Raw genomic sequence first — 27,304 nt, 5'->3', positions numbered from 1 at the left:
GGACTGTACCTTTATGGTGTCAAAGTCATTTTCATTGCATGCCACGTTGTTGTTGTCTTCCACAGAAGGCCATTATGACTGTGAAAATCATATAAATGTATAATCAGCTCATGTTTCCAAAATTGCCCGTGCATTTCATTGTTTCTGTATATTTAAGACTTTGCAATCAAAATCACTGATGTTTTTTTTTTTTTTTAATTACAGTAGTTTCTTATCCTTGCCTTGCTCTTTCAGTCGTGGTTCAGTCTATCACCCAATCATCAGTGAATTTTATTGTTCAATTTATGTAAAGGGTGTGGCAGAAAAATGTTTGCAATAGAGTATCGGTAAAAAAAAAAACTAATTCAAATTGCAGAAATTAAGACAGATGAAAACACAACAATTGAATATGAATTCAACAAATTTAGAGATTTACTCACCAACATTTTTTCTGCTCCTCATGATCCCTGTTGTAAAGGTTTTCCGGCTTCATTAGTTGAATATTTGCTATATTGCTGTCATCTTGTGGAAGTTGCAGGAATTTATTTTCCGCTTTTCAACTTTCGTTTAATTTGTCCCTCGCGAGGAACCATAGGTCGGATAACTCGTCGCCTTAGCAACAGCGAGGCTTTCGCTATCACAACGAGCAGGCAAAATGTTTTTTCAAAAGCTATAATCTTCCAAAAACTAATCTCGATGTACTTTTTAAAGCCGGTATGGCCACAAGCAACCCATCGGTGTTTCTTCTCTCGGTGAATGGGCAGATTGAGGGAGCGAATGTGAGTTTTGATGAGTGTTTAGCATTACGGCTAACACGTTAGCATTAACAGTGCTTGTAATATTTTGCATTTGTGCAAGATCAAGAATAAGATTATTTAATATGCATTTGATTTGTTTTCAAATTTCAGTTTCCGAGCTATGACGACTTGTACTGCAAATACTGCTTTGTTTATGGCCAAGACTGGATACCCACCACTGTGAGTACCTTTTTGAATACCGCGGATTACAGTACATTTAGGTGTAACACTGCACAATCTGAAAAATATATGCGTGGTTTTATTTATTTTTAAATAATAATTACCGTGTAAATTGCTAGTGACCAGCCACCTTTTGCACACCTCTCGCCCAAAGTCTGCGGGGATAAGTTGTAGCTCTCGTTTGCTGCCAAAAGTTACACTGTGGATCGTTTTCCTTTTTTTTCCAGATTTGCAATATTATAATTATTTAGTGTTTTATATGCTTAAGACACCGAGTAAAATTTAAAAAAGAAAAAAAACGGGACGAGATTTGAGATCGGCATGACGAAATTTCCTCATACTGACGAGTTAAAGTCGTCATGCCAAGATTTAAAGTTCTAATGCCGAGATTTAAAGTCATCGTGCAATTTAATAATTACGATGTAATCATTGCAATAGCAGTCGACGAGAAACTCCTGAATTAAGACGTCCGTGCACACAAAGACGAAGTCACGTCATTTTTTTCTTTTCCTTTTTTTCACCTCTAGGGTTTGGAGGAAGGCATCACTCAAATAACATCTAAAGGTAGTCAATCGTCACAAAAATTGATATGGAACTTCCCTCTGGACATAACTTTTAAGAGCACAAACCCTTCCGGATGTAAGTACTAAGCACAAACAGATTTAAATTGATCATTTCATATTTATTGCAAATTGATGTGCTCTTTCTAAATCAGGGCCTCAACTTGTGCTGAGTGTTTATGGACCAGACATGTTTGGCAATGACGTGGTCAGAGGCTATGGGGCAACACACATCCCACTAACACCTGGAAAGTCAGTAGAACCCTTACCAACTTCAAATCATATTTGATTATTAAATTCCATGCCAGTTTAGCTTGAAATATTGTTTGTAGAAATACTTACCTACTTTTGAGATCCAATACAAGATTGTATTCATATCACAGACATACACGGATCCTCCCCATGTTTGTTCCTGAACCCACATGGAGACTTCAGAGGTTCACGAGGTGAGTTGATAGTTAGGTTAGTTACATTCAAATAATTTGTGTATCAAGACTAAAATTATAATTGGCCAAATAAGATCTGGATTATATTATACTTTTTTTTTTTTTTAAAGTTGGCTTTGGGGACGTCGACCAGAGTACACAGACCCTAAAGTGGTGGCCCAGGGTGAAGGCCGAGAAGGTAAGTGTGAATGTTCGTTCTCTAATGAAGTTGATTTTGTGTTGTGTTTGCATTAAGTTACCTGTTTAATTGTTGCAGTGACACGGGTTTGCTCTCAAGGATTTGTTACGGTCTGCTTTAACATCGTAATGAAGGACATGAAGAAACTGGGATACAATTCTGGACCATCAAATTCACCAAGTGCACCTTTCGCCACCTCATCGGGCCTGTCCACAGAGGAACATACACATTTGTGATTATATTGAGCATTTCTAGTTAACATTCTGATTATGATCACGACAAATTACTGTTTGAATTCAAAATGTTTTATGCAAGTGTTTTTTTAAAAGTAAATGTATTTTTTACATAATGTTTGACTTTCCACTTTTTATGATCTTTTTTTTTTTTTTTAAAAGACACTGACAATAGTTCGAGCTGAAAGTGATATACATTTTATTTTGAACCAATGCAGCTACACTCATCCTCAACCAACAGTCTGCGGCCTGTTGCTCTCATTTTGTTTAGAAGCCGTTAAGATTCCACGGTGATGTTTTCCTACAAAAACCCATAACACAGAATAATAAAGGTCAAAAAAAAAAAAAAAAAGCACGGTATGTTACAATAGTACAAATGATAAATTATATTATACAGTTATAATGCCGACAGATTGAGCACATATCGAATAAAAAGCAGCCTGCTCCCGGTACTATGAGAAGGGTAACTAGACAAGACGTGACGAAGAATAAAAAGGTGGCTAATTAATGCATATAAAGACAGTCTTGTAAGGTCGGGTAGTTTCCTCTCAATAAAAGCATAGTGAATACAAAGTGATGCCTCGTAAGCTTGCCACATGTAAGTACAGTCGGAAAAAAAGTGGTCATTTGAAGTTGTCATCCGACAGTTCCATTTTTTTTCTCTCTCTCTTTTAATGCAGCCATCATCACTTCAAGGTTAGTGACATCTAGGAGGGTGAGGAAAAACAGATTACAGTAGGCCCAGTATTAGCAAATCCAACTTTGCAAAACACCTTTTCATTTTTCTTTTTATGATCTTTCCACAATGTTTGCATATATATATTTTGCAATTAAACAGTTTCACTGGACTGTGCACTTAATTCAGGCATCCAGCCATCAGCCAAGCATAAAAAAAATCCCAGTTGAAGCCGTCCCTCTATTTGCCTGAGACAAATGTAGCGCTTTTTTGGGGCGCAATGAAGGGCCCAAATAGTGTAGCACAGCAGATAGGAAGGGGGCGGCGGCACACCAAACGATCGAAAACAAAGAAAAAATATTGGCAGTGATAGACAATTGAAGAGATAGATTTGCCTCCATCATCTCGTATTACACACAATTTTTCTACAACGTAATACTCCAATATAGAAACATTTTGCACAAACTTAAAAATAGCTCTAAATGACACGGGATGGAGTGTTACCCACTAAGAGCCTACTCTGGGGAGGGGGGCTTGGAGGCATCCTCGAAGATCAGTCGCTGTGACTTTGATAACGGTTGTGCTTCTAAGAGAAGTGAATGGCTGACCCATAGGGTGAAAACACTAGAATGACCTCATGTGGTTTCAAATTGAATATGCAGCTAGTAAACACCCCAACAACACAAATAAAGGATTTTGCTAAGGATTAGCACAAGTAAATAAAAAAAAGTAACCATGGGTAATGACCTACGACCTCCTCCCTGGAACTTCTGCGTGTTCGCCAGATCAAACTCTCAACGTTGTTGATGTGCCAACACAATATGTTGCAGACATAACCGCCACCTGCAGGGAGGGGGGTGGGGGGGTCCACTTAACAATCGACATTGCTCATTCAAGTACACATGGAAGCTGGTATCGCTCGCTCAAACTCCCTTTGACCCTAGTACAAAAACAAATGCCGCAATGCCTCGCCATGATGTTGAATACTGACGCTGTCACAGTTCATATTTGATGTCTAAAGCCACTTTAGGGCGTGGCCTTGGTGTTAAACATCAGATGGAGTTGTAGCATTGAGGCATTGGCAGGCGAGCATGCCACGCCGCTGGATCACTCGGACACGGAGTTCGTCTCCTTTTTCGAAGCGTTCACAATGTTATCATGGTGACCCTTGGAAATTGGCGTGTTTTGTGGTGGTTCAAGCGGAGTGCTCAGACGAGCGCAGTGCGGTAAATCCCAAAAAAAAAAAAAAAAAAAGTTGACGCTGTCACATCCTGGTTAGCAGCTAGCCTCCTTGCCTACGCTAAGGTGTAATGGTGAGCCCAAAAGTTGCAGAAATAATTTTGTTTGAAAGAAAAAAAAAAAAAAGGAAAAGCCAACAAAATGTGCAAAATCCCTGCTTTGGAACACACATTCTCACACACACACACACACACACACACACTGTATAAACATTTCTGACGGTCTCTATCATTCTAACTCCAGTAAGTGAAGGAAAACCTTCCTGGAAAATACACAGTGTAATAGCACTAGTATGTGCAATCACTCACACACTCACACACACACACATTATTCAGCTGACAGGGCTTATAAAAGATTAGCTCTAGTGACGAGATAAGATCCTGGCGTTAGCTCGAGTCAGGCTTCTGTCACTCCAGAAGAAAGGAGCAATCCTACGGCAGAAGGGAGGCAGGCGGGTGAGAGGCTAGTGGACTGACCGTCTTAACCTGCCTCGGTGGGGGGGGGAATGTAAACACCCCTGCTACTCTAACTGATGCCAAACGGACAGTGTCGGATGGAAATGGAACACATAGGACAAGGCGGTTGAGAGAGGAAGGAGGAGGAAGCGTGTGGTAATGTTAAAAGGACGCCACGTTGTTTATGACCTTGTTAGAAAAGGGATTGATGGGACAAGAGCTTTCGGGGAGGTGCAAGTTGTCCTGCAGTCATCCCCTCACAAAAGGAACGGGTTGGTGGCTCCAGTGGGCTGCGATCCAGCCTGGGGGGGCAAGCTCATCATTGGCTGGGGCAGAGCGCCGACCCCGATTGCACCCAGGGAGTGCCCCCCCGCGGGGGCCATGCCTGCCATGTTGATGGGTACGATGGGCATGGAGGATACGGCCATGGGATCGGCCATGCCGCTGGCGAACCCCGAAGGCATGGGGCTGACTCGCATCTGGTTGAGGGTCGGAGGAGCCGGCTGACTCACTTGGAAGGGATTGGCAGGGGCAGCGGAGGCTGCGGCGGAGGCTGTGGCGGCGGCTGAGGCGGCGGCGCCACCTAAGCGGTCATGGGAAATGTCAGAAGCACAAAAAGACAAACGCTGGGTTCATTTTCTTCTGTGTGTCGGCTATAAACATTTGCATTTTAAGCTCCAGCTACCTGTTGAAGCCAAGAAGGGGTTGAACACCGGTGCAGGTTGGACTGGTTTGGTCACCAGAGAATCCAGGTTGACCAGGGCAGCATTGGGCCCCAGGAAAGACTCTGGAGTCTTCCTGGTGGGATTTGAAGAAGTAGAGCCGGATGTGGGAAGAGGGTCGAAGAGGTCCAAGCTGCCGCTGCTAGCGAGACTGGCTTGGGAGGGAATCGAGGATGGTAAACCACCATCACCTACAAAACACAAGTTGTTGTCATATAAAATAAAATATAAGACACATAGAAACCCCGATTCCGATCAAGTTGGCACCTTAAATAGCACGTACGTGAAAATAGAACACAGTAGAACAAATCAAACTCTCCACATTCAAAATGATAAAATGCATCCATCTGCAGGCGTGTTCACTGAAATCTTTTTGATGTAGTCAATTAAACAAAGGACGCTATTTTGGGAGGACAGCAAGAGGCGGACAGCCTTTTTGGTAGCAATGAATAAAAAAGAGTGATGGAAAAGCACCAGTAGCCGGCAAGCCATCTGCTACATGTGGTATTAGGACAAATTCATCTCAAAATAGCAACACACTTACAGCAATGACAAAAGAGGCAAAACTGACTCCCCCAGGAATCCTTCAGTCGCTTTAGAAGTGAGATTTCTTTTTAACATCCAACATGTTTACATTAAACTGAAGCACAGATTTGCATCCAGTGTCAGCTTCCCCAGAAAAATAGAACCACAAGATGGGGGGGGGGGGGGGGGGAATCAGGTGCCAAGCTCATTTTTGGAAACCCTTCAAAGACCGACTTTAGGAATTTATGGAAACAGAATTCTCGATTATGTTGGTGAGACAAGGCTCGAAATGATTGTTTTTCTTTGCGGAACAGTTTTGTCAATCAGTGACTTCGTTTAAATGTAGTATTCCTGAATGGAGAGGATGATGTTTATTCATTCATCCTCCGAAACCGCTTATCCTCCGTGGGCGTGCTGGAGCCTTAAAAGTGACTCTGCAATGTGTTTATATCCAATATGTTTAGCCGCTAGCCGAGCTAGCCAGCTGAATCTTGTTGATAGCTAGCTGGTGCAGCGTAAACAGAAATTGTTTTAATGAAGTGTGAAATTCTAATTTCTGACTCACAAACTGTAATGTGAAACCGCTTATTTTGAGCCTTGTGAGATTTCAAAATAAAAAGTACAGATTGATGACACCACAAACACATGAACACCCTGGTGATACAAGATCAGACCAGAGCAAATAGCCTTCATTTACAAAAGGATGTCCTCATTTCTTTCATTCATTCATTTTGTCAAGGAAAAGAAACATGGCTCCTTGCTCCGGTCTGGTGGTATAATAAACATAGAAAGACAGGACACGGTGTGCCATCTGAGGGCACAGAGGAAGAACACCACAGACTGTGTCAATAGGGAGACAAGGACAGGGTGAGTACCAGCAGGGACAGAGGAGGAGGAGCGCAGGCTGTCAAACTCTGAGAAGTCCTCTTTGGACGTACCGTTGGATTCACTGAACAGCTCAAAGCTACCTGGATGGGGACAATATGTCACATAGAATATAAAGCAGACACAAACACGTGGACAGATGAGAACACGCTAAAGACATATGAAGGTGTGTGGATATTTATCTGTGGAGATTAAAGGGTGATGGACGCAAACATCCTTCCTCGATGGGTTACCTGTGTTGGAGGCCTTAGGGCGAGTGGCTGCCGAGCCCCAGGGATCGGACGCGGGAGTGGAGTTTGATGCCCAGGGATCGCTGCTCTTCATGGGAGGAACTGAGGTAGGAGCCCCCCATGGGTCCGCTGGGGCTGCCGACTTTGAACCTTGGGAGAGGAAAATAGCATTATTGAGTAGCAAAATATGGATAGGTGGTTTCAGAAGCTAAAAGATGTTCCTGCAAAAGTGACTTCTTTCTGTCGTGACCTTTCTCACACAATTTCGTCATCACAGAGTCGACTCACACGTTTGTGTCACAATTTTGCAAGTGGACAATTGTTGTTTATGTCAAAAATGTGTTGGGTAAATAGTGTGTCGAAATATCTCCTCGGAAATAGGGACTTATTTCTCCACGCGATTGTGGTTTGCCAGGGGGGTGAACTTGCGAAGTGAATATGATCTACTTTATTGTCACTGGTCCTGCTGAGCAACATTCCTAGCTGACAAAGCGTTAACCAACACTTCTTAGAAGGTAGGGGTGAGGCACTTGTATACAGTCCACATGTACACAGAATGTCGCACCTACAAAAAGACATTCCCTAAATGTATGTATACCATAAGGTTTCCAGGGGTCTCCTTTAGCCAGAGCTCCGGCACCCCAGGGGTCAGCACTGGCACCTGCCTCTGGGACATCCATCAAATCCATCAGAGATGATTGCGGCTAAAATAAGACAGAAAGTTCATTTAGGAAAGAAGCAGTAGATAAGGGTGGAGCTGAGTCACTCCAGTATACCTCTTTTCTCTTGTGGATCAGTTTGCCAGAGTCCGGACCTCCTTTCTTGCTCTCCTCCAAGGCCATCTGTAATCTTAAATCGTCCCCTCTGCGTATGCGATCCTCCTGTAAATGGTCACTCGTGAGGACAAACACCGCCCGAGCGATTCCCACTTCACCTAAGATCTGTCACTGAGATGATACTGGAGATATTTGATGTGAATCCAAAACGACACATTTGACACCATTATTTTCCCCGCCATTACAAACACACACATCCCATCTGAAACGAGACAAGCTCGAACCGTTTGTCAAACAAGCGGCTGATTGGATACAATGAAGTCATCCCCCAGATGTGTCCTGGTGAGGATTTATTTTCCGCCACGTCGCACGCGTGTTTCGTACCTGCTCTGCGGCTTCTCTGCTCATGGCCAGAGCCAGTTGCAACTGCAGCTCCTCCTCGCCGCTCGTCTGCGGTCTGGCTTGTTCCAGTTCTGATCCCGCGTTGGGAGACGTAGCTGATGGGACAAAATCGGACATCGTACTTGACAACGGTCTCGAAAGGTATGTCTTCAGGACTTTGTGGACTTTTGGATTCCATACTGTGAGGTATGAAACATCACAGCACGAGTGCTTTTTTACATGTACGCTGAGTAGACTCGGAGGGATGCTTGCCAAATTGAAAATAGGTTTCTGACCTACTTTGGACCTCTTGAGAACAAGGGCATGAGATAGGTCAACTCCACAGTGGCATTGTTTTTCACTCGCACTCTGCCGACGCAAAATAGCCCAGCGAGCTTCGAGTGGAATCTCAAAAATCTCCCCTGGCAACGCCCACGCTGTCGGCTCCCTCTTACCCCATTTTGGCCTGATTTTAAGTTCCGTTTCCTCAAAATGATGACTCGGCTGTTGGCCCTTCCGCCTCCGAGCTCCTTATTGAAGCAGTACTTACGGGAATGTGGGCCACACGCTAAGGTCGAGAGTGCAACACGTATGACCCCGTGCTGGCTCAAATGCACACACACATGCGGCATCGGTGCTGCGTACAAACGGCTGAGTGTCAAAAGGGGAAAAGAAAACAGTTTGGCGCTTTTGTTTCAAATTCCCTCCAGGTTTCCGCCTGTGTGTTAACTCATTTCCTTTGTGGCTCGGTGGTTTTAAAAAAAAGTACCGGTGCCGTAATTATCATTAAAAAAAAACATCCGGATGGTGTGCTGTACTGGTACTCACAGCCATGGTAGGATGCAGGCGAGCCCTCTGACCTGCCGTACTCTTCGCTGTAGGAAGTCGAGAGGTTGGGCTGCGATGAGCCTCGACCAAAGCCCATTTGACTGCTCCCTGTGGATACCTGGGCCATGCGCTCTTTGGTCTTCAAAGCTTGAGACCTTAGCGGGAGAAAAAGAAAGAAAGAAAAAAAAAAAGGCTTTTATCTTCACATACTGGAAAAGATCAGGCTGGACAAAATGGCAGTGGGAAAACCGAACAATTTAATCTTTCCGATGATTTGAAATTCCTCAAGGGGAATTTTTATGGATACCCATTTTTGTTAAAATTATTCAGGATAAAGAAAATAGCCAACATGTTTTAATTGGCCGATTCATTTCCTACCGCTCTCCTTTGAGACGCTCTTCGTCTTTGAGAAGGACCACGAGCTGCTTGCTCTTCTCCCTCACGTTGATCCCTTGGTCCTTCCCGTCTCGGTCGACGTACTGGAAGTCTTTCAGAGTCTGGATGGCAAAGATGTTCTCCTTGCATTGCAGCGCCACTCGCTCCGAGCCCGTCTTGATCAGGTAGTCGAGCAGGGTGAGCGCTTTGTAGACGTGGCGCCAGTTCTTGCCGTGGTCGTTGAGTCGTCTCCAGATCATACTCATGATCTCGCTAAAGGCCACCACGTTGTAGGTTAAGTCGGCGATTTCCGACATGAGTGAAGAGGAGGGCCCCCAAGGGTCGTTGGAGGTGGCCTCTCTGACTTTCTTCTCCGCATCAGAGTAGTTGTTCACCATGTTCTTCATTTGGCGACGGATGGTGGAGCTCGGCATGGTGGCGGTCGAAACGGGACCAGCGTTGGAGAAATGATTGAAATTCAAACAAGAGCAGGAGCTAAGTTTTTGCGTAATTAAGCAACAGCGAGATGTCAAAGCCTCCTTGTTTTTGAAAAACCTGATGCCGGGGATAAGAGTTTATGAGGCTTCTTCAGGCCAGTGCGATGTTCCTGAGTCCTCCGGAACAATGTCTGCTAAAACCATCTCCACGCACAAAGTGCCGGCAGTATTTGCAACCGTGCCATTACCTAGGAAGCAGAAAAATAAAAATTCATAAATCACGGTTGACAGACGTTAGCTTACGGTGACGTACTTGTTCGTCCTTCAACCTAAAAATGAAACTCATAAAAGGATGACATATGATCTGATTATTGGAGAATGGAAGTCACCGACAACAAAACGAAAACAAGCTCCTCTCCAAACTATTCATCTCAACTTTGATCTCTTCTTTCAACACACCCTTTTCTCCTCAACGTCGCACATTCAGTCCTATCCGGTGTGAACTCAGCATGCACCAGCATGCCCCCCGCAACCAAGTGATGGCGTAAACAGTGCGCCTACGTAGGGGAGTGTTCCGAGTTGTACAATTCATTTGCAAAGAAATCACTTGTGTCATTGTGAAGGGCGTCTTCCGGCCTCGCCGTGCCACGGGGAGGGACAGCTGGAGAGGAAACCGGGATGAGCGAGAGCGCCTAGGGAATAAGAAAACAACTTGGCACATCCCGTAAATTCACTTAATGCCGGTGAAATGTGAGTCCTGTGGCGCATGCCCCCCCCCCCGACCCCCCGGCAAACTTTCCCTCATCACCCTGCATGGCCGTGAATACGAGCGAGGCTTAATTACACATCTGCTGCAATAATCACCTATTCACTCACTGCAGACAGGAGGAAGAGAAGAGAGTCTGTCTTGTCTATCGCCGGTCCCCGATCCTACCCCCAGCCCCAATACGCGCATGCGCTCACATCCACGGACGAGCCGGAACAACCTCCGCTGCGACCAGACTCATCACTCAAGTCCTTCTTAAACTACTAAAACGATTTAGTCAGCCTCCTGCCATTCAAAATAATAAACTGTCAGCAGGTTGCAGTTCCGGATGATGATAATGATGATCGCAAGGAGAGCAATAACTAGCGGTGCTCTGCTTGATCACCCACCGATCGTGGCCGGACCATTTTCGTGGAAACCTACGTGATCGGCATATGCCGATCAATAAAAACGATCACCCGCTGCCTACAGCCAACAGGAGCCCGGCCTGTGTGCAGTGTAATGTCCCCTACAAAAGAAACTGGGCGATGGTTCAAGCACAGCCAACACAGCACTAGAATTGAAACAGTGATTCCATTCAATTGATTCACCATCAATTCTCATCCATATTTGAACAAAAACATTTATTAAAATGCTCATCCTAAATCACTACACACGGAGCTCTCAAGTAGCTACCGTAATACATGTATTGTTATATAACTTTGTTCCTTTGATTCTTTATTGCTTTGTATTAAAGTTCTCATTTCTTCCACACTTTCGAGCAGGACAGGATGTGTGCACTTGTTCTTCTGTAAAAAGAGCAATATATTATCCATTTGTTGCCCAACGCAAGACTACGCAGTAGCACTCCGATAACGATCACAGACTCCAAATGGCGGAAACGTTTTCCCCCATAACGGGTACAACACACTGAAAACAAGGCTACCTTGACAGAGCTGCAAAGCAGAGCGATGGAAAGCGGAGATTGAATACTCGTCTGGACGTCTCCCATGAGCTTGACAGGGTTGGTCTTTATTGAACACAACTAAAGACACACACAATTATCAGATGATAAAAAATTGTTGACCATTTCCTACATAATCTGTTCTTCCTTTGAACACTCTGCATTGAGATAGGAGTAGTAATGATCAAAACAGTTTTAAAAAATAATAATAAAAGGCATGTTAGCATGCTTGATCCTCCCAAACTCTGATTAATAAACCAGGTCATGCACGCTAAGATAACAATGATGATGCATATTCTTCTTTCAACAACACACTGACTCAGTCCACAGGCACAAGACAACATTTTTAAGATTCAATACAACTGCCGACACTATTGTGTAGTATTTTCAATTGGAAACCAAATCAATACTGTACAGAGACAGCGCCCTGGTAGAGGCATGCGAAATGACGCAAAACGGCAAAAAGATGCAAAGGAAGAAAAGGTGTCATCATTCGTTTGTGCAAACTGTGGGAATCTACAGGAAGCGATGAGAAAACACGATAATGTCAAATAAAGAAAACAAATCTGATTTAGAAGTGACGTGTTTGGTATCTCACGAGCCACTGACGTAGCTTTGTTTTCTTAATAGTCACAAAGTAATTGCTCACACTCATACAAATATATTGTATTATAGTTGTGAGTGTGATGTGGAGGGGGGGAAATAAAAAAAGCATCATATAGTTCGAAGTTTGTGAAATCTCAGTCGAAATAGCCTTGGTGCTAACTAGCGGTTAGCGCTAACGTTAGCAGGTTCGGAGCAAACTTGTGTTAACTTGCTTAACTTTAGTCGTAAGGGAGATCGATGTGAATTCATCGTTTATTGGTTTTCACACATTTGTTAAAAAGACATTGAAGCCATGTGATGTTTTATTCACGATGATTATTGGAACACTTCGACGGGGGATTGGGGGGAGAAAAAAAGTTGGGATCGAAGCTAGCCACCCGCAGAGCTTGTCTGTCCTCTCTGATCGCTTAAATAACGTCAGATGGCGTCAGATCGTGCAGTTTGCTTTGTGTTGACCGGAATAATATCCGATCTTGCTCTTCCAGATTCGATCTGATCCATAAACTATGCTAAATCAATCGACTAGCATGCTAGGCTATGTAGCAAATCTACTAAGAGATGAGACGGGGTGCTGAGTGGAGACATCGCCACTGAAAACTGGATTAAGGGACTCTGGAAAACGTCTTAATAATTCCACTACGTATTAAAAACAGGCGGTATCTTACCGTATGTATCGAACTGGGTCGGACTTAAACGAGAGTCCAGGGTTGTAAACCCTTAAACGGTGTTCCCCAAATTCCAGAGGAATGCCTAGAAAAGGAGAAGAGAAAAAAAATCAAGATAGTGTACTTATTGCAGCGAGCTTGTTGCGCCTCCGCCTAGCCAAAGTGTTGCTAATGCTAATGCCAAGCTAAAGGTTTCCCCTCCTCCAGAACATGGCGGGCGCTTTGGGAGGGGGAGAGCCGAGGATGGGTGTGACCGACGCGGCCTGACTCACACACAAAGACCTTCCTTCCATGCTAGCCATGTCACCCAGCCAGCCGTCAATGAAACACTGCTCTGAATTTGTTTCCAGAGGGCAAACAAAAGTATAATATTTGTTTTTCATAGTAGAACTCATCTCAAGTGTTCCCATTAGTTGGAAGTAACTAAGTACACTACTTTTCGCTCATCCCACAAGTGAAGGACAAAATTAGTGATCAATAAATTGTTTTAATAATCTTCTGAAAACTACTAAATCAGGGGTGTCAAACTCATTTTTGTCGCGGGCCGCATTGTAGTCATAGTTTCCTGCAGAGGGCCATTATGACTGTCAACCCAAATAAATGTATGAACACCTCATATTATATACAATATAAGCTACAAAACACACTGACAAATAATTCGTTTTCAAATCAGACTACTGAATACTTAGTTTTAAAAGTGAAGATAGTATGACGTGAATTTGATGCAAATATGTCTTCGTGGGCCACATAAAATGATGTGGCGGGCCGTATCTGGCCCCCGGGCCTTGAGTTTGACACCAGTGTACTAACCCAATGTAATATGAGAGTTTTTCTTCGTGTAAATTCTAGCTAATGTAGGTGCAATGATAACTAGTCAAAAATGTGCTAACTTGGAAAAAAGAAATACTGATAGTATATCCCTCCTCACTAAGGTCAAGGTCGCATGAGCTGATGCCATCGCTGACTTGGGTTAAGAGACGATCAGAGCACACGCAGACAAACATTCACAATCCAATTCATGGACAATTCTGTGACCTCAGTTGACCTAACGTGACTTTTATTGTGTTTTGCAATGAGGGTGGAGTATCTTGAGAAATGGAAAACATGCAAACCCTGCACGAGAAGACACGACCCCAGGCCAAACTGCCAAAGCCCAGAAATGTGAGCCATATGAGCCAACTATTAGCCCACAATGCCGCCAAATTAACATCTAAAATTGACCAACTACATGGATGGAATATGCAAAAGGTAAGCGCGTTCTGGAATTTCCAAGGCATCCAGTGTGTGTGTTACAGGTGTGACGTTGTGAGCCCAGAAAATATCGCAGGGCAGCATTCCATCCCTTACGTCTTTTTCCACTGCATGTGTCTAATCATGTCCAAACAGCAATAGTCACATGACGTCTAAGATGGAAAAAGTAGTATATGATATTCAAATCAGGTTCTATGAATAGATGTGAGTGCAAAAGTGGATTGAGCTATGAATAGACAATTTCCTGCTTAAATGGAAGAGCAAGAAATACAACATTAATGTAAACCAGTTTAAGATGGTTTTGTTGAATGTTGGATTAAGGTTTTATTATTATTATTATTATATATATTTTTATTTAGATCCTTACTGTGTCTTTTACAAGCTTATGTTTAGTTGTCCTAAAGACAACTAAAGCTGAAGCTAAGCTAATGTACAATAACAGTCTTTGTTTGTGTTTGTCTGAAACAAGAATATTACAGTAACTGGAAATAAATAAACTAATAAATACAGTATAGATTATAAAGAAATTACAGCGCTTCAGCTCAACTATCACGCACCTCTGATTTTGGCCAACAGAGGGCAGACGTGTTCAAGATTTGATGGAGGTGGGGAAAAAAAAAGTTAAATTTACAGGTTTTGGTTTTGATGTGAAATACACAGATGTATTAATGATTGCACTCACAAATTGTTTTCACAGATCAAAACATCAATTACAACTAAAAAGTGTGCAACTTCACAGATGGCATCACCTGAGAATATATGACTTGAAACAATAAGAAGTTTTCAAATGTTGCAAACCACAATGCCAAATCACCACCAACATAAAAGTGATTTCCTAAATTTAACAGTAGGAGAGCAGATGACTGAAACTTCCTCCTATTTTGTTCTTGCTTCACCCTTTCAGCATCCTGAGAAAAAAGGCTTCTCACGGCTACAAAACAAAAGCTTTTGGATTTCCTGGACACATTGTCCTTCTTTCTCTACTTTTCTACAGTTTGCCTTAACACGCATACAGCACGTAGACCCACAATGCGGCAATTAACTTTTTTGGTGCAATTCAAAGACCGGGTAGGGGGAAAATGACAATTTAATATTTGGCCCAAATGCATGTGAGATTTAGTGCATCGCTGTCTGATCTTGCCAATGTCCCTTGAAATATTTAAAGAGCACTTTCTCAGCAACTCCAGGGGTCTTCATGCGAGAGTGAATTTCTCTGCGAAAAAATGACGCGAGATCAACCATCACTCGACCCGTTTCTGCTGCTGGGTTCACACATGCATACGAACGGTACATGTCACTCACACATTTCTGGCTCTCTGTCATCATGAAATATTCAACACAGTTCATTCTATTTTATGTGGCACGTAGCATATATCACATCTAAATATATCGACAAGACTTTTTTAAAAAAGATTTAAGAGGGCTCGACATGAGCGAGCGCAATAACGATGGAAGCCATTTAACCTCCATGACTCAACTCCTCATTATTCTGCAAACATCAATGCAATTTTATCAATCCCTGCAGCACATCATTTTTCAGTTCATTCAGATTTTGATTTCAAAAGTGGGCTCAATGAGAAAGCCTCTTTTATGCTCAGCGCAAGATGGAACGCAAATATATCAGACACAACGAAAACAGTAGAGGCCCCGGAATTGAACCCTGTGGAACACCATGCAACACAAATAGGATGTTGCTCATTTTTTGAAAAGAAAGTCTTGCTTGTATCGAGATGCACATGAGTTGTGATCAACGTTCAGCTAAGTCTAGAAAGAAACCACAAACCTTATGAAACAAATGTTCATACACAGGAAGTGCCTCCCACTCTCTTATCCTGTGTGTGTGGTCTGTTTTTCTCTCTCTCGCTCTCTTTCAGAATGTTACTCATGGCAGTGTTTTTCTGAGCACCAGCCAGTTGTGTTTCTCCTCTCTGAGCTCACAACGCTCTCTCATCCTTTTGCTCCGCAGACACAGCGGGCACCATCTCATCTTCTTTCAGATTGTCCTCTTTACATTTCTTTTTTTTTTTTATATTTCCATTCCCTCATCATTCTGGAACACTTGTGGAAAGTATTTGACCGAGTTGTGTGTGAGTGCGTGCGTGCTCTGGTGGTTATCGGCATGGAGGCAGTGGCACTGTATACGTTTCGTGCCACCGAGGGTGATGAACTCAGTTTCAAAAAAGGAGAGTTGTTAAAGGTAAGGCGAAAAAAAAAATGAAGCATCTACTTTTTCATGCATGTCTAATGTTTGCATAAAACAAGTTGATCTAAAAACTTCACAAACCTTGATGATGAACTGTGAGTGCATTTCTGGGGTACTTCTTTCTAGTTTTGTAACATACCAGCTGTTCAGGGCTGAAGAAGGGAGAAGAAGAGATCAAGCGACTGGGTTTTAAAAGCCTCACGATAGTGGGTGGAAGGAAAATGAATCAATAAGATTGGCACTTGCTAGATGGACGGCTGAGTAAAACTTGCAAACACTCCATACTTGCAGTGTTGTTATGTAGCGCTGCATAATGGAATGGGAGATAAATTGAGATGAGATGATGAAAAAATTAAAAGGTTGATTGGTGTCATAGCGGTGATGGATGTTGAATAGAAGGGGCAAATTACATAAATTGACATTGAAATATATATTTTTTTCATCTGTGTTATGATTTTGTGATGTATTTTTGGTATGGTGCACACAAATCTTCACCCATGGCGTCTTATTTAAAATTTGGAATTGAAGTTGATTACTCACGTTCTAGGGTAGCACAGTTAACTTTAGCAAAACAGTTTTGCTTACGTCAGTCAAAATAGGTCAGGTTCAAATCTCGGTCAAATGAGTCTTACCTATCGTCGTTGCTGACTTGTTGTGAATGGATTACTGTTTGTTCTGTTTTTATAGAGGCCAAAAATCCGTTTTTTTTCTGTGTCCCGGAAGAGCAGTTTTGTTTTTATGTTGGAGTTTAGCCAGGTCCTGGTGTGCAGTTAGTAGAAAGGACAGTCGATTCACAATTTAAAAATAGCCCTGTTAAAAGTTGTGTTCCACTGCCAAGCCACCAAAATAAAAATCCATTTTTCTCCAAGCAGTAAATCATAAAAGTGAAAATCGGTTTTGATGACAGTCTCCAAATCAAAACCCTCCGAACGTGTATTGTTTCATCCCAACAACATCTCATGTCCTAAAATAAACATAGTAAATCATCCACTTATTATAAATGGACCCCTTTTTACTTTCATTAGTGTCTGAGACAATTTGTGTGTCTCATTTGAGCATTTAAAAAAAAAAGACCAACACTTTGGAAAATCCATTAACATTGAACAACTAAAGTGAGATTATTTTAATTTTTTTAGAATGCGGGGGTGGAAATTTGTTAGAACGCAGGGTAGAAGGACAGGTAATTGAACTCCCACTAAATGTCTCTCAGTCTATCTACCCACGCCTGTCTACCCTTCTGTAAGAACACGGTGGTGTATTTTTATGCGAGTGTTCAAGGTGACACGATCAATGGACACTTAATCGGCAAAAACTAAATCACAAAACGCACTTCACATTATTCTGCTTGCAAATGAGAATCAAAGCAGCAGAATGGCGTGAGAGGTGAGAAAACAGAAGAGGATGTTATTTTCACACCTTTTTTTTTTCTTTAAAAAAAACTTCACATGCAAGATCAAAAGGTCAAACTTGATTGATCAATATGTCAGACTCTTCTAAATGCGCATTTACAGTGTCATTGTTTGAGAAAAAAAAAACTGTTGATCATGACCTTTGACCCGGAAATAATAACATGAATCAAAATGATCCGATATTTAATTTCCCTGCTAGATCACCAACATGGAGGATGATCCCAACTGGTACACAGCCGAGCTGGACAACAGAAAAGGCTTTGTGCCAAAGAACTATATCAACCTGCGGCCACACGCGTGAGTTCGTGGAACAAACGTTGGCGCATGCGTACAAGTACACAACGCACACATACGATGCGTGGCTAAAGCAGATTCAGACGCAGCCCCAGAAAATGGTCGATCTTAACAGCTCATTAGTGCGTGTGCCGTAGCTCCAGGCATCTTCTGCTCTGATTTGGACATCTGCATCCCAGCAAAAGACAAACCCGTCCTACTCATACGCTCACTTACGTAATCTTACACTTTGTGTGTGTGGTTGCTGCTCCAAACCGCATTTCCATCACTGTCTCACACCAGATGGGCTCCTTTTTTTTTTTTTTTTTCCGACAGATGTTAAAGTGTCAATGCTACAGCAGGCTTTGTCTTGTTAAAAAATAATAATAATTGTCGCTTCTTAGATAGGAGGCCTTTTGCCAAAGCAAAGATTTGGGTAAAAAGAAAGTGTTGTGGCAACTTCAAATAGAGCTTCCACAAAGTTGTGTGCAATTTTAGTTATTTGTTTAATAACTTTATAAAGATCAAGTGTGCGACAGCGGTGATCGATGTTATTGTAAGAATTCCTTTTAAACGTGTCTTTTATAATCAAAAGACAATTTGATTTAATACTTTGCAACAATTCTGTAAACACACGTCAGTAAAAAATAAAATAAAATAACCACTTCAACATCATTGTGTTTACTTTCCAATCCCTCAGGTGGTTTGCAGGTCGTATTTCTCGCGGTGTGGCGGAAAGTCGACTTCGACACCGGGAATGTGGAGCATTTTTAGTCCGAGAGAGCGAGAGCGCTCCTGGGGAGTTTTCCATGTCGGTCAGGTAAAGAGAACTACCATTCATATTTACTCCTCTTTTTAAAATCTTGTATAAACTGTTAACTCATTCCGTAGGAAGACAGTTTGAGGAGGGATGGGGGTGTAAAAAGCAGGAAGCCTCCGGTCCAACCTGAGCTAATCTCATCTTGCACACGAGAGCATCTTGATGGCACCGATTGTAAGGCTAGGCGGGCAGTGACGGTGGTGGCCGCTTGTGATTTTGGCCCTGAGCTCAGAGGAGGCGCTAAAGTGTGCAAAAGGCGATATTTTATTATCTGCATGGGTATTGTTTGCTGGATGGTGCAGTAGGCACCAAAATTGGGTCAGGTGTGTGCGCTGACAGCTCCTCGTATCTGGGAAGACGTTTTTGGGGAAAGTTACTGGTGCTTTACTCCTAACTCAGCTAAATGCAGCTTTGATTTATGTTTAAATAGCACATTTATGGTGAGGACTTAAAGTGTAGGAGCCAGAATTTCTGTTGGACTTTTTTTTTTGTCATGGTGATTATGGAGGGAAAAAAAATAAAATGTGTGTCTGGTGACTAGCGTGAAACCACGACAGGAAATCTGCCACATTGGGTTGTTTGGTGGTTTATTTTTAGAAAGTGGGCCAAAGTGATGGCAACCTAGACTCTTATGAAGAGACATGAGAAAAGTATTTTGCATATTTATAGTCCAAGTTATTTTGGACCAGTGTTGATCAAAGTTTCCTAGAATTATTCACAAGTGCAGTTTAGAAGTTTGAAGTTTAATGAATGCATCATGTACTTTATTCATGCATGCGCTTCTTTCAAATCTTTCATGTTGATTGATTATTTTATGATATATTCACTTTTATGATTTCTAAAAAAAAAAGCTAAATTTACGCATGTGGTATTTAAATATGCTGTAATTGCACACACTTAATGCATTGGTACATTTTAAACCAACATCATCAATAAATGCATGCTGGGTAAAAAAAGTCCTTGTCTATTACGGCGCTTCATTATTCACACGACCTCTAATATCGCTGACTCATGCTCCTTCGGGTCGTTTGGCTTTGAGAATTTTTGTCATCAGTCATCATTAGTGTCTTGTTAAAAGGAATGGCCACTTAAGGCTGTGTTTATGTTACAGTTCCATAATTCTTTCCGAGCATCGAGTAGCATCGGAGGGATTTAGTGGAGCATGAATGTCAATTGCTAGTGGGCAATTTCACAATCATTGAGTTTATCTAGCCAAGCGTTTTGTGGATTCTGTTGAGGGGGCACGAGGAGCTGGAGCGTATCCCGGGTGACTTTTGGGGAAAAGGTGGTCTACACACCCTGGAATGGTCACAGGCTCTATATAACCATTCAAGACGTCACCGAATGAGAAGTGACCGCAGTCTTAATAACTGACTCAAGTCGTAATGAACCGGCAATTAAATAATTGTACTCTATATTTGCGTGCTATGAGATCAATATCTAGTGCCTCTACCAGCAAAAATCATTTCTACCGCATCTAGTACATCAAGTCTGTCGTTGATGCAATGCTGTTTCAAAAATGGTGCTTACAAGGTTTTTATTAGACACTGTCAGAGATGTATTAATTTGGCAATACTTTTAGTATAATAATTATTAGAATATATATAATATAAATAAAATATATTATTTTATATAATTATAGAATGATCCTCTTATATACAACATTAAATATAATTATAATCATTTATTGATAATATTTTTATGCTAATAAATAAAGGTGCAAAAGTGGCAAAAAAAATTTCAAAATGTAGTCTGAGGTGTCAAGACAAACAATAAGACCAAAACAAATTCAAACAGAGAAATATTATTGCCTGTACCGACGTACATGTATGATATGAGTAAATATGGAGTTAATTCAGACTAAATTAGACACATCTGCACACACTATCTTGCAAACACATGATGTCATGTTATTTGCAAGTCGGATAGTCCTCCCTGACATCATCCTCCTTTCAAAAACCTCCGTGGGTGTAGCGTTCATTTGTTACAGTTTAATCACGACATTAACACGCATGCATCGTTGCACATTGCAAACAAAGGTGAGATTGGAGAACAGCAGCAGATAGGAAGTGAGAGCAAATTGAAGGAGGAAGTGGAGGGAAAGACAAGCAGAGCGACCTTCATGCATCTCCAATTGTGCTGGCGTCGGGTAAAAGTTGTAAAAATAACTTGGCTGTCAGGATGTCTCACCGCTTTCTATCGCGTCATCTACAGTAGGTGGCTTTCCAAATGCCAGTCTGCTTCTCACTCGCACTTTGTCTCAATCCCTCCTACAGATTTCTTTGTACGGAGAAAAAGAACATAATCTCTCAATCGCTGTGGGCCTTAATTACACTGGATAAAGAACACAAATGAGAGAGAGAGTGTGTGTCTCCATTAATGTGTGTGTACTGTTCATCACGCTGTAAGAGTTTATCGGTCAGAGTGTGTTACTTGACCTCTGGGCAGATTGTAATGATGATCCATGCATAATGATCGGAAAGGACTCTACGTTGATGGTTATAGATTGCAAATATGGATTTTAGCGAAAAGGCTTGGCAGTGAATGATTGATTGCATTATTGTGGTTGACTTGACATGTTTCATTACAAATGACATCCTTATTAAAGGTATTTGATTAAGGAATACTTTTTTTGGACTGGAAAAAATATAGATTTTGTTGTTTGCTTCAACCACAGTTTTGTTGAGTTCGAATAGTGGCTTTTAAAATGGGTAATCTAAAATGAAATCGATTAAGAGCATTTATGCCATACATCTGGTCAGGAAGGTTATGTCCATCACTAAGGAGTGTCAGTTACCCAAATAGATCGGTAGGGGGCAGCAAAGGGTATCAGACATCATAATTGGCTGATGACTTCACAGCATGGTGAGAGTTACTTTTGTGGATTGAGGTGGTGCTTATTCTCACAGGTTGACTTAGTCCAATTAATTAAAAAAAGTTTTCTCTCTCAAAGCACATCACGAAAAAGTATTTTTCCCAAATCTGCCACGACCGATATTGAGCATCATTAAATGTCAACATTGCACCCTCCTACTCTGGGATGATTTGGGAAATAAGGGGGTGTTGAGTTGACTTTGGCTGTATGTTACAGGAGCTTATATAACGGTAATGATCATGGTGAGATGTTCCGATTTCTAAAGATAAACTGCTAAGTTACTTAGCAACCGCCACAGGGAGCAGGTAGGAAGTGTCGGCGGAAGAAAAATGGCTGTTTAATTGCGGCACGCATTGATTTTTTTTGAGGAACTAAATGAATTATGTAAATACTGCTACTTTGCTATAAAAACAAATAAATAGCAGTCTCTTAAATGACATTGCAAATGAGGAAACTGTTTGCGCAAATGAGCATCCCATTAAGAACAACCATTAATGACTCAATGACATCAAAATGTTGGCTGACATGTTGGCCTCTGCTTGTTATGATTTTTTTCCATCAGACAGAACATGAGTCATTTTAGAAAGCCGTTAGACAATGACCTACTTTGAATTGATTTTTTTTTTTAAATATGTAAACAATTAATCAGTTGTTATAGTGACTCGCTTTAAATAAGACAAAATGACTGTGTCAGCAAAAAAGTGATGGAATGGCGTTTTTTTAAAATCTATTTTTTGTGTGTTTGACAGTTATGGTGACCACGTCCAACACTTCAAGGTACTGCAGGACCGTTGCAGTCAATACTACGTGTGGGATGAGCTCTTCTCCTCCCTGAACGAGCTTGTGGAGTTCTACCATAGTAACAGTATCGCTAAGGAGAGGACCGTCTTTCTGCGAGACCCCGAACACTTTGCAAGAGTGAGCACGTGACCTCGATTTTAAACATGATTCTTTTTATAACATATATTTTCTAAAATATACTAAATATAAATACACAGAGCCCATTTGACATTTCATCAATGTCCTCCAGATATCTCGATACACTGTGTCCCTTTTTAATAAATATTTTTATATTTTAACATTTAATAGAACATCACAGACGGATTCATTTAACAGATTTGGCATACGTCATACCGGGAAATGTTTTTTTTTTTTAACCTTCAAAGAGGTGTGGGCAGGTAGAACACATCAAGTCAAATAAATGTTTGTGTGCCCTTTTTTTTTTTTTGGTCTCATTTCATTCTGTCATGTCACATTCAATGTCATTAACAAAACATATCTGTCCCATGTGTGCTTCCTTTATTGTCTTCCATCTGCCATATGAGCAAATGTGCTCATATTTCTAAAATGATTCCAAGACTAATTTGACCATTAGAAGACACAGTGACATTGAAATAAAATAAAATAAATATAGCCCTTGAATCAGACCAAAGATTCGGAAGCTCCCATGATGTTATATGTAAATAAATAAACAAATAAAATAAATAAAATAAATAAAATAAATAAAATAAATAAAATAAATAAAATAAATAAAATAAATAAAATAAATAAAATAAATAAAATAAATAAAATAAATATAGCCCTTGAATCAGACCAAAGATTCTGAAGCTCCCATGATGTTATTGTGAAGTCAAAAGTGGAATGGCGAAAGTCAACAAGGTTTGATGATGTCCTCTGTTAACACCTGCAGATCGTGATTGACAGGGTGGAGTCTGTCCGTAATCCCCGCTCATACGCACAACCATGTGGCTTGACAGGTTGCTGTGGTAGCAAAGTGTCAATCATACGTCAAGCATCCAAATAGGGACTTCTCATGCGACACACCTATGAACTAGAAGCGCCCTTGTTTATACCATAAAAGGAAATCAATGAGATCATATCGATACGGTGGAAAATGAATTTGAAAGATGAATTTGTTTTCTTTTGCCCCTCGCAAGACGCTAAATTAGGAAATCAATAGCACACAGTTGAGCCACTAACACGATCTGGAGCCGTTCAGAATCAATATCTACTAAAAAGTCAACACGTCAAGTCAGCATCTTGAATTCCGTGCCTGCGTTTGAATATAAAAAATTCATGCAACGAAAGGTCATCTCCTATGTCCTTGTACTTGACGTGCCTCCACTTTCTTGATGAATAGACACATTACTACGAGGGGGGTGGGGGGCATTCATAACATGCCTGGCACGCAGATCTTCGTCAGTCATATCAGCCTAGCTCCATTTTAGGCCTAGCAATTCAATATTGACGATAATATATAATATTACACAAATAATTCAGCTTTGTTTGGATCAAATGTGTGACAATGTGTTTTTGTATCATTTTCTTTCCATACTAATTCTAAATGAGCTCATTACCCGGCACAAGATCACTCCTTATCTCATCATGGCAGGATGGCAAATGTTTTTTTCTTCTTCTGGCTTTTCCCACCCACCCCCAACGCCCACCCCTCCATCCTCATATGCCCTCCAGCCACAACGCGTCCACAGAAAATGGAAAAACTTGATTGACATTTTAGAACGCAGACTACACTGCATAACCTTGAAATCATTTGTGTTTAGGGTGAATTTTGACAGGAAGCCAAATTACCAAATATAAAGCACAAACTATTGGTATTTCTTCCAGGCTTGATTCTCCCTCTACTTTCCTCGACAGAAGTGCAACTGACAGCAAAGTGAGGTCACTGAGGTTGAAATTGCGCTACTTAAAATAGTCACTTTTCTCCAGCTAACCAGTTTTTGCTTTGCCGGCCTGCAGAGATCAGAGGAGGCTGATGGCCAGCGGAAAAGTAACTTGTTTTTGGTGTGCACTTAAAGACAAACACAGTTGGATAGATAGGCGATGGGGTACATTTTATTGAAGGCAGTTTTATTTTTAGTGTATAGCTGTGTGATCTTATCTCGGCGTCGCACGCCGTTTGGCGAGCTGTGCCTTCGCTCTCGATTTTTCTCTGCAAGCGGCTCCCCGCTGATAAAAGCTGTGTGCTCTCAAAAAAGAAACAAAGCGTAGATTGACTACTGGAAAGAATCGTAGAAAACATTTTTCTTTTCCAAATTCAAATGAGTCTAAATCATAGGTGTCAAACCTAAGGCTCGGGGGCCCGCCACATAATTTTATTTGGCCCACAAAGACAAATTGTGCATCAATTTAGATGTTAATACTAAAATTACAAATTTTTATTACAGTTTTGACAAGTCCCTGATTTCAAAACTAAGTTATTCATCAATTTGTTGTGTAGCATAAACTGTATATAATATAATCTCGATTTTTCACCGTGAGCTGCTTGCAGCCCCCAAACATTCTGATACTCAACTCGACTACATCAGGCGGTTATGAGTCATCACTGAATATTTATTACAATGTGTTGCTCTCATTCTGTGCTTGGTTAGAACTCGCTCTTCTGTTGACTTATTTCAATTGATTCAAATAATGATGAAAATGTCAAAGCATTAGCAAAGAAGTGAATGAAATATTATTCCATGCAATCATAGTTTGCAAATATACAGACGCCCAATTTGTTGTTTGTCTTCAAACTGATCTTTCCTTCTTCGTCCTTCCGCTCGTGACTTCCTGCTCTATCTTTCTCGATCTCTCTCGGCAGCGTCCTCACCATGCCCACGCTCTCTTCGACTTCAACCCTCACCACCCCTCGCAGCTCCGCTTCCTGCGGGGTGACGTCATCGAGCTCATTGACTGCTCCGACTCACTGCGCTGGAGGGGCCGTTGCCATGGACACGTGGGCTACTTTCCTCCGGAGTATGTCCAGCCCGTTTACCACTGTCAGTGAGCCCACACATATAAGTGGGCCTTCTCATCCACGTCACTTCCACCGCTTCTCTGCTCTTGGCTACCAGTCATCTTTTGGAGCAGATGGCCTGGAGATTAACTAATGATGCAATCATTTAAAAAAAAAAAAGAAACTTCTGTTGACCACTTCCTGGGCAAACCCTGACCAGCTGTGACTGGCACAACATCTACTCATGTTCTATAGAATTAGTATCACCATTCAAGGGATGTAAACCTTTTACTCCACTAATGCACCAGTAGAGATTTTTGATCCAAACCATTTTATAATATACCGTTTTTTTTTTCGGCATATCCACAATGTTTGTGGAGAGCAGTGGAAGTTCATGTACGATTTTTCCCGAAATACTTGAAGAGCACATTGAATTGTATGATAGTGTGAATAGGCCCCAAAAAGAGAATCACAAATTGTACCCTGTTTGAATTGTAAATCAGACCAATTGTGTGTGGTTTTCTTTTTTTTTTTTGTATATAATGTTGTATTTACCATATCTTAGTAAATTCCTGGTAAAATAAAAAAATGTATAAATGTTTTCGGTCACAGCAACTAACTAGAGAGAGTCACAGAGTATTTCATGACAAATGTGAGTCATTTAAATAAATTCTCTTCTGAAGACTGATCGTTACTGTTGCATTCTAGCTTCCGGTGATTCAAAAAAACAAAAAAGTGGGGTAGGTACACATGGCCTCTTAGGAACTTTCCTGTCTAATTAAGGTGACTGACTGGTCAAGCTTATTTGCGTCGGTGCTTTGACGTTGTAGAAAGAAGTCATGCCATTATGTAAATCGTATTCAAAAGCCTGACACATAAAGTACTCTGATGTTTTTTTGTGGATGGATTACAACAGGATGAAAGAAGGCTTGGCAATTTAATATGCTCTGACTGATTACAAGTACCAAAGTAATGGAGCGAGCAAATAGGCGGTGACGTAAGAAGGGCGGGGCAACGCTGAGAAGTGACACGTACTGCTTATGGAAAACAAGGCACATACGCAAACACCCAATAGCAAATGTGATTAAAAAAAAGTTAATATTTGAACAGACTATTTGTTTTAATTCAAACAAAAATTATAATTTAATGCTAATTAATTTAGAGAACAAATGTGTCATCCACATATTTAACAGATTTAAATGAGATGCGTACGGGTAAGCGCATTCTGGGAATCGTAATATCAGTTGGAGGGAATTTTTGTGTTATTTCACATCCATATTCATGCAAATTTTGGTCACGTCTAAACTTGTCAGTGTAATTTGCATTTTGCTCTTTAAGGAAATGTTGAGTTGCACCATGCAAGTCTATCATATTGTTTTTTATTAATTTAGTAAGTCTACGATGGGCTTATCTGGTACATTTAAGTGTGCGTATGTTTTTATTTCACATTTCTGTCATTCTTTGAGTAAGCGAGCTGATGTTTTAGCATCAGAAACACACACACACACACACACACACACACAATCCTGCCATTTGAATAACGCAGTTGTCAGTTGACTGGTGCTATGTTAAGAATGTGGTGCTGTTCCTCTCACCAGGATGTCAGATTTCAACTGGGGTAGGAAATGAGGTCACATTTGGAAATCCCCTTTGGCCGCATCATTTCAGATCAATTATTTTTCAGTCTCATATTTCTTTTTTTTTTTTTTACTTGACTTTCACGGGGGAGTTTGGATGCTGTCAAAAGGTGTGACAAAAATAGCTCTTATTTCATTTATGCTTTAAATAGAATTTTGCCGAGTCATTTCAAAGCACGCGAGAAAAAAACAAATGTTCTTTCTGCGTGTCACATATT

The 27,304-nt window shown here is 41.2% G+C and overlaps 3 protein-coding genes across 9 annotated transcripts; 2 read left to right on the top strand and 1 right to left on the bottom strand.

The window, feature by feature from the left end:
• Nucleotides 1-564: 564 nt before the first annotated feature.
• On the top strand, nt 565-2,725 carry b9d1 (B9 protein domain 1). The gene is made up of 7 exons (XM_061304302.1): nt 565-758; nt 888-956; nt 1,484-1,595; nt 1,672-1,768; nt 1,900-1,962; nt 2,073-2,140; nt 2,219-2,725. Exons 1-7 carry the CDS (start codon nt 696-698, stop codon nt 2,374-2,376), a joined length of 630 nt encoding a protein of 209 aa, XP_061160286.1. The 5' UTR covers nt 565-695; the 3' UTR covers nt 2,377-2,725.
• epn2 (epsin 2) lies at nt 2,549-13,139 on the bottom strand. 5 transcript variants are annotated; one of them, XM_061304295.1, is made up of 11 exons: nt 12,883-13,139; nt 11,594-11,692; nt 9,469-10,150; nt 9,091-9,245; nt 8,266-8,378; nt 7,882-7,986; nt 7,704-7,809; nt 7,109-7,255; nt 6,866-6,958; nt 5,429-5,656; nt 2,549-5,326 (listed from the first exon to the last, which is right to left on the bottom strand). In XM_061304295.1, the coding sequence occupies exons 3-11, from the start codon at nt 9,897-9,899 to the stop codon at nt 5,001-5,003; spliced, it is 1,704 nt and encodes a 567-aa protein (XP_061160279.1). In that variant the 5' UTR covers nt 9,900-10,150; nt 11,594-11,692; nt 12,883-13,139; the 3' UTR covers nt 2,549-5,000. The 5 variants fall into 5 exon arrangements, with proteins under 5 accessions (XP_061160279.1, XP_061160278.1, XP_061160281.1 ...); XM_061304294.1 differs by lacking the exon at nt 11,594-11,692 and having other exon boundaries at nt 12,883-13,136; XM_061304297.1 differs by lacking the exon at nt 11,594-11,692 and having other exon boundaries at nt 6,929-6,958; nt 12,883-13,135.
• grapa (GRB2 related adaptor protein a) lies at nt 11,486-26,137 on the top strand. Of its 3 annotated transcripts, none has more exons than XM_061304301.1 (6): nt 11,486-11,671; nt 13,960-14,130; nt 17,945-18,042; nt 18,719-18,838; nt 22,463-22,631; nt 25,315-26,137. In XM_061304301.1, the coding sequence occupies exons 2-6, from the start codon at nt 13,978-13,980 to the stop codon at nt 25,498-25,500; spliced, it is 726 nt and encodes a 241-aa protein (XP_061160285.1). In that variant the 5' UTR covers nt 11,486-11,671; nt 13,960-13,977; the 3' UTR covers nt 25,501-26,137. The 3 variants fall into 3 exon arrangements, with proteins under 3 accessions (XP_061160285.1, XP_061160284.1, XP_061160283.1); XM_061304300.1 differs by lacking the exon at nt 11,486-11,671 and adding an exon at nt 14,831-16,330 and having other exon boundaries at nt 13,991-14,130; XM_061304299.1 differs by lacking the exons at nt 11,486-11,671; nt 13,960-14,130 and adding an exon at nt 14,562-16,330.
• The last annotated feature ends 1,167 nt before the right edge of the window (nt 26,138-27,304 follow it).

This window comes from Syngnathus typhle, linkage group LG17 (assembly GCF_033458585.1).
Source record: "Syngnathus typhle isolate RoL2023-S1 ecotype Sweden linkage group LG17, RoL_Styp_1.0, whole genome shotgun sequence".
Classification (NCBI taxonomy): Eukaryota; Metazoa; Chordata; class Actinopteri; order Syngnathiformes; family Syngnathidae; genus Syngnathus; species Syngnathus typhle.
The sequence above is the reverse complement of the archived record's forward strand: the minus strand, read 5'-3'. Positions and strand labels throughout refer to the sequence as shown.

Excerpts from the sequence above, each read along its gene's own strand:
- b9d1 (XM_061304302.1), top strand. The coding sequence starts at position 696 with ATGGCCACAAGCAACCCATCGGTGTTTCTTCTCTCGGTGAATGGGCAG. Across the intron at positions 1,596-1,671 it reads GAGCACAAACCCTTCCGGAT|GGCCTCAACTTGTGCTGAGT; the intron begins GTAAGTACTAAG and ends TTTCTAAATCAG. Across the intron at positions 2,141-2,218 it reads CCAGGGTGAAGGCCGAGAAG|TGACACGGGTTTGCTCTCAA; the intron begins GTAAGTGTGAAT and ends TAATTGTTGCAG.
- epn2 (XM_061304295.1), bottom strand. The coding sequence starts at position 9,899 with ATGCCGAGCTCCACCATCCGTCGCCAAATGAAGAACATGGTGAACAAC. Across the intron at positions 9,246-9,468 it reads GAGCGTCTCAAAGGAGAGCG|GTCTCAAGCTTTGAAGACCA; the intron begins GTAGGAAATGAA and ends TCTCCCGCTAAG. Across the intron at positions 6,959-7,108 it reads CCCTAAGGCCTCCAACACAG|GTAGCTTTGAGCTGTTCAGT; the intron begins GTAACCCATCGA and ends GTCCCCATCCAG.
- grapa (XM_061304300.1), top strand. The coding sequence starts at position 15,920 with ATGAAACAAATGTTCATACACAGGAAGTGCCTCCCACTCTCTTATCCT. Across the intron at positions 16,331-17,944 it reads AAAAAGGAGAGTTGTTAAAG|ATCACCAACATGGAGGATGA; the intron begins GTAAGGCGAAAA and ends TTTCCCTGCTAG. Across the intron at positions 18,839-22,462 it reads GAGTTTTCCATGTCGGTCAG|TTATGGTGACCACGTCCAAC; the intron begins GTAAAGAGAACT and ends TGTGTTTGACAG.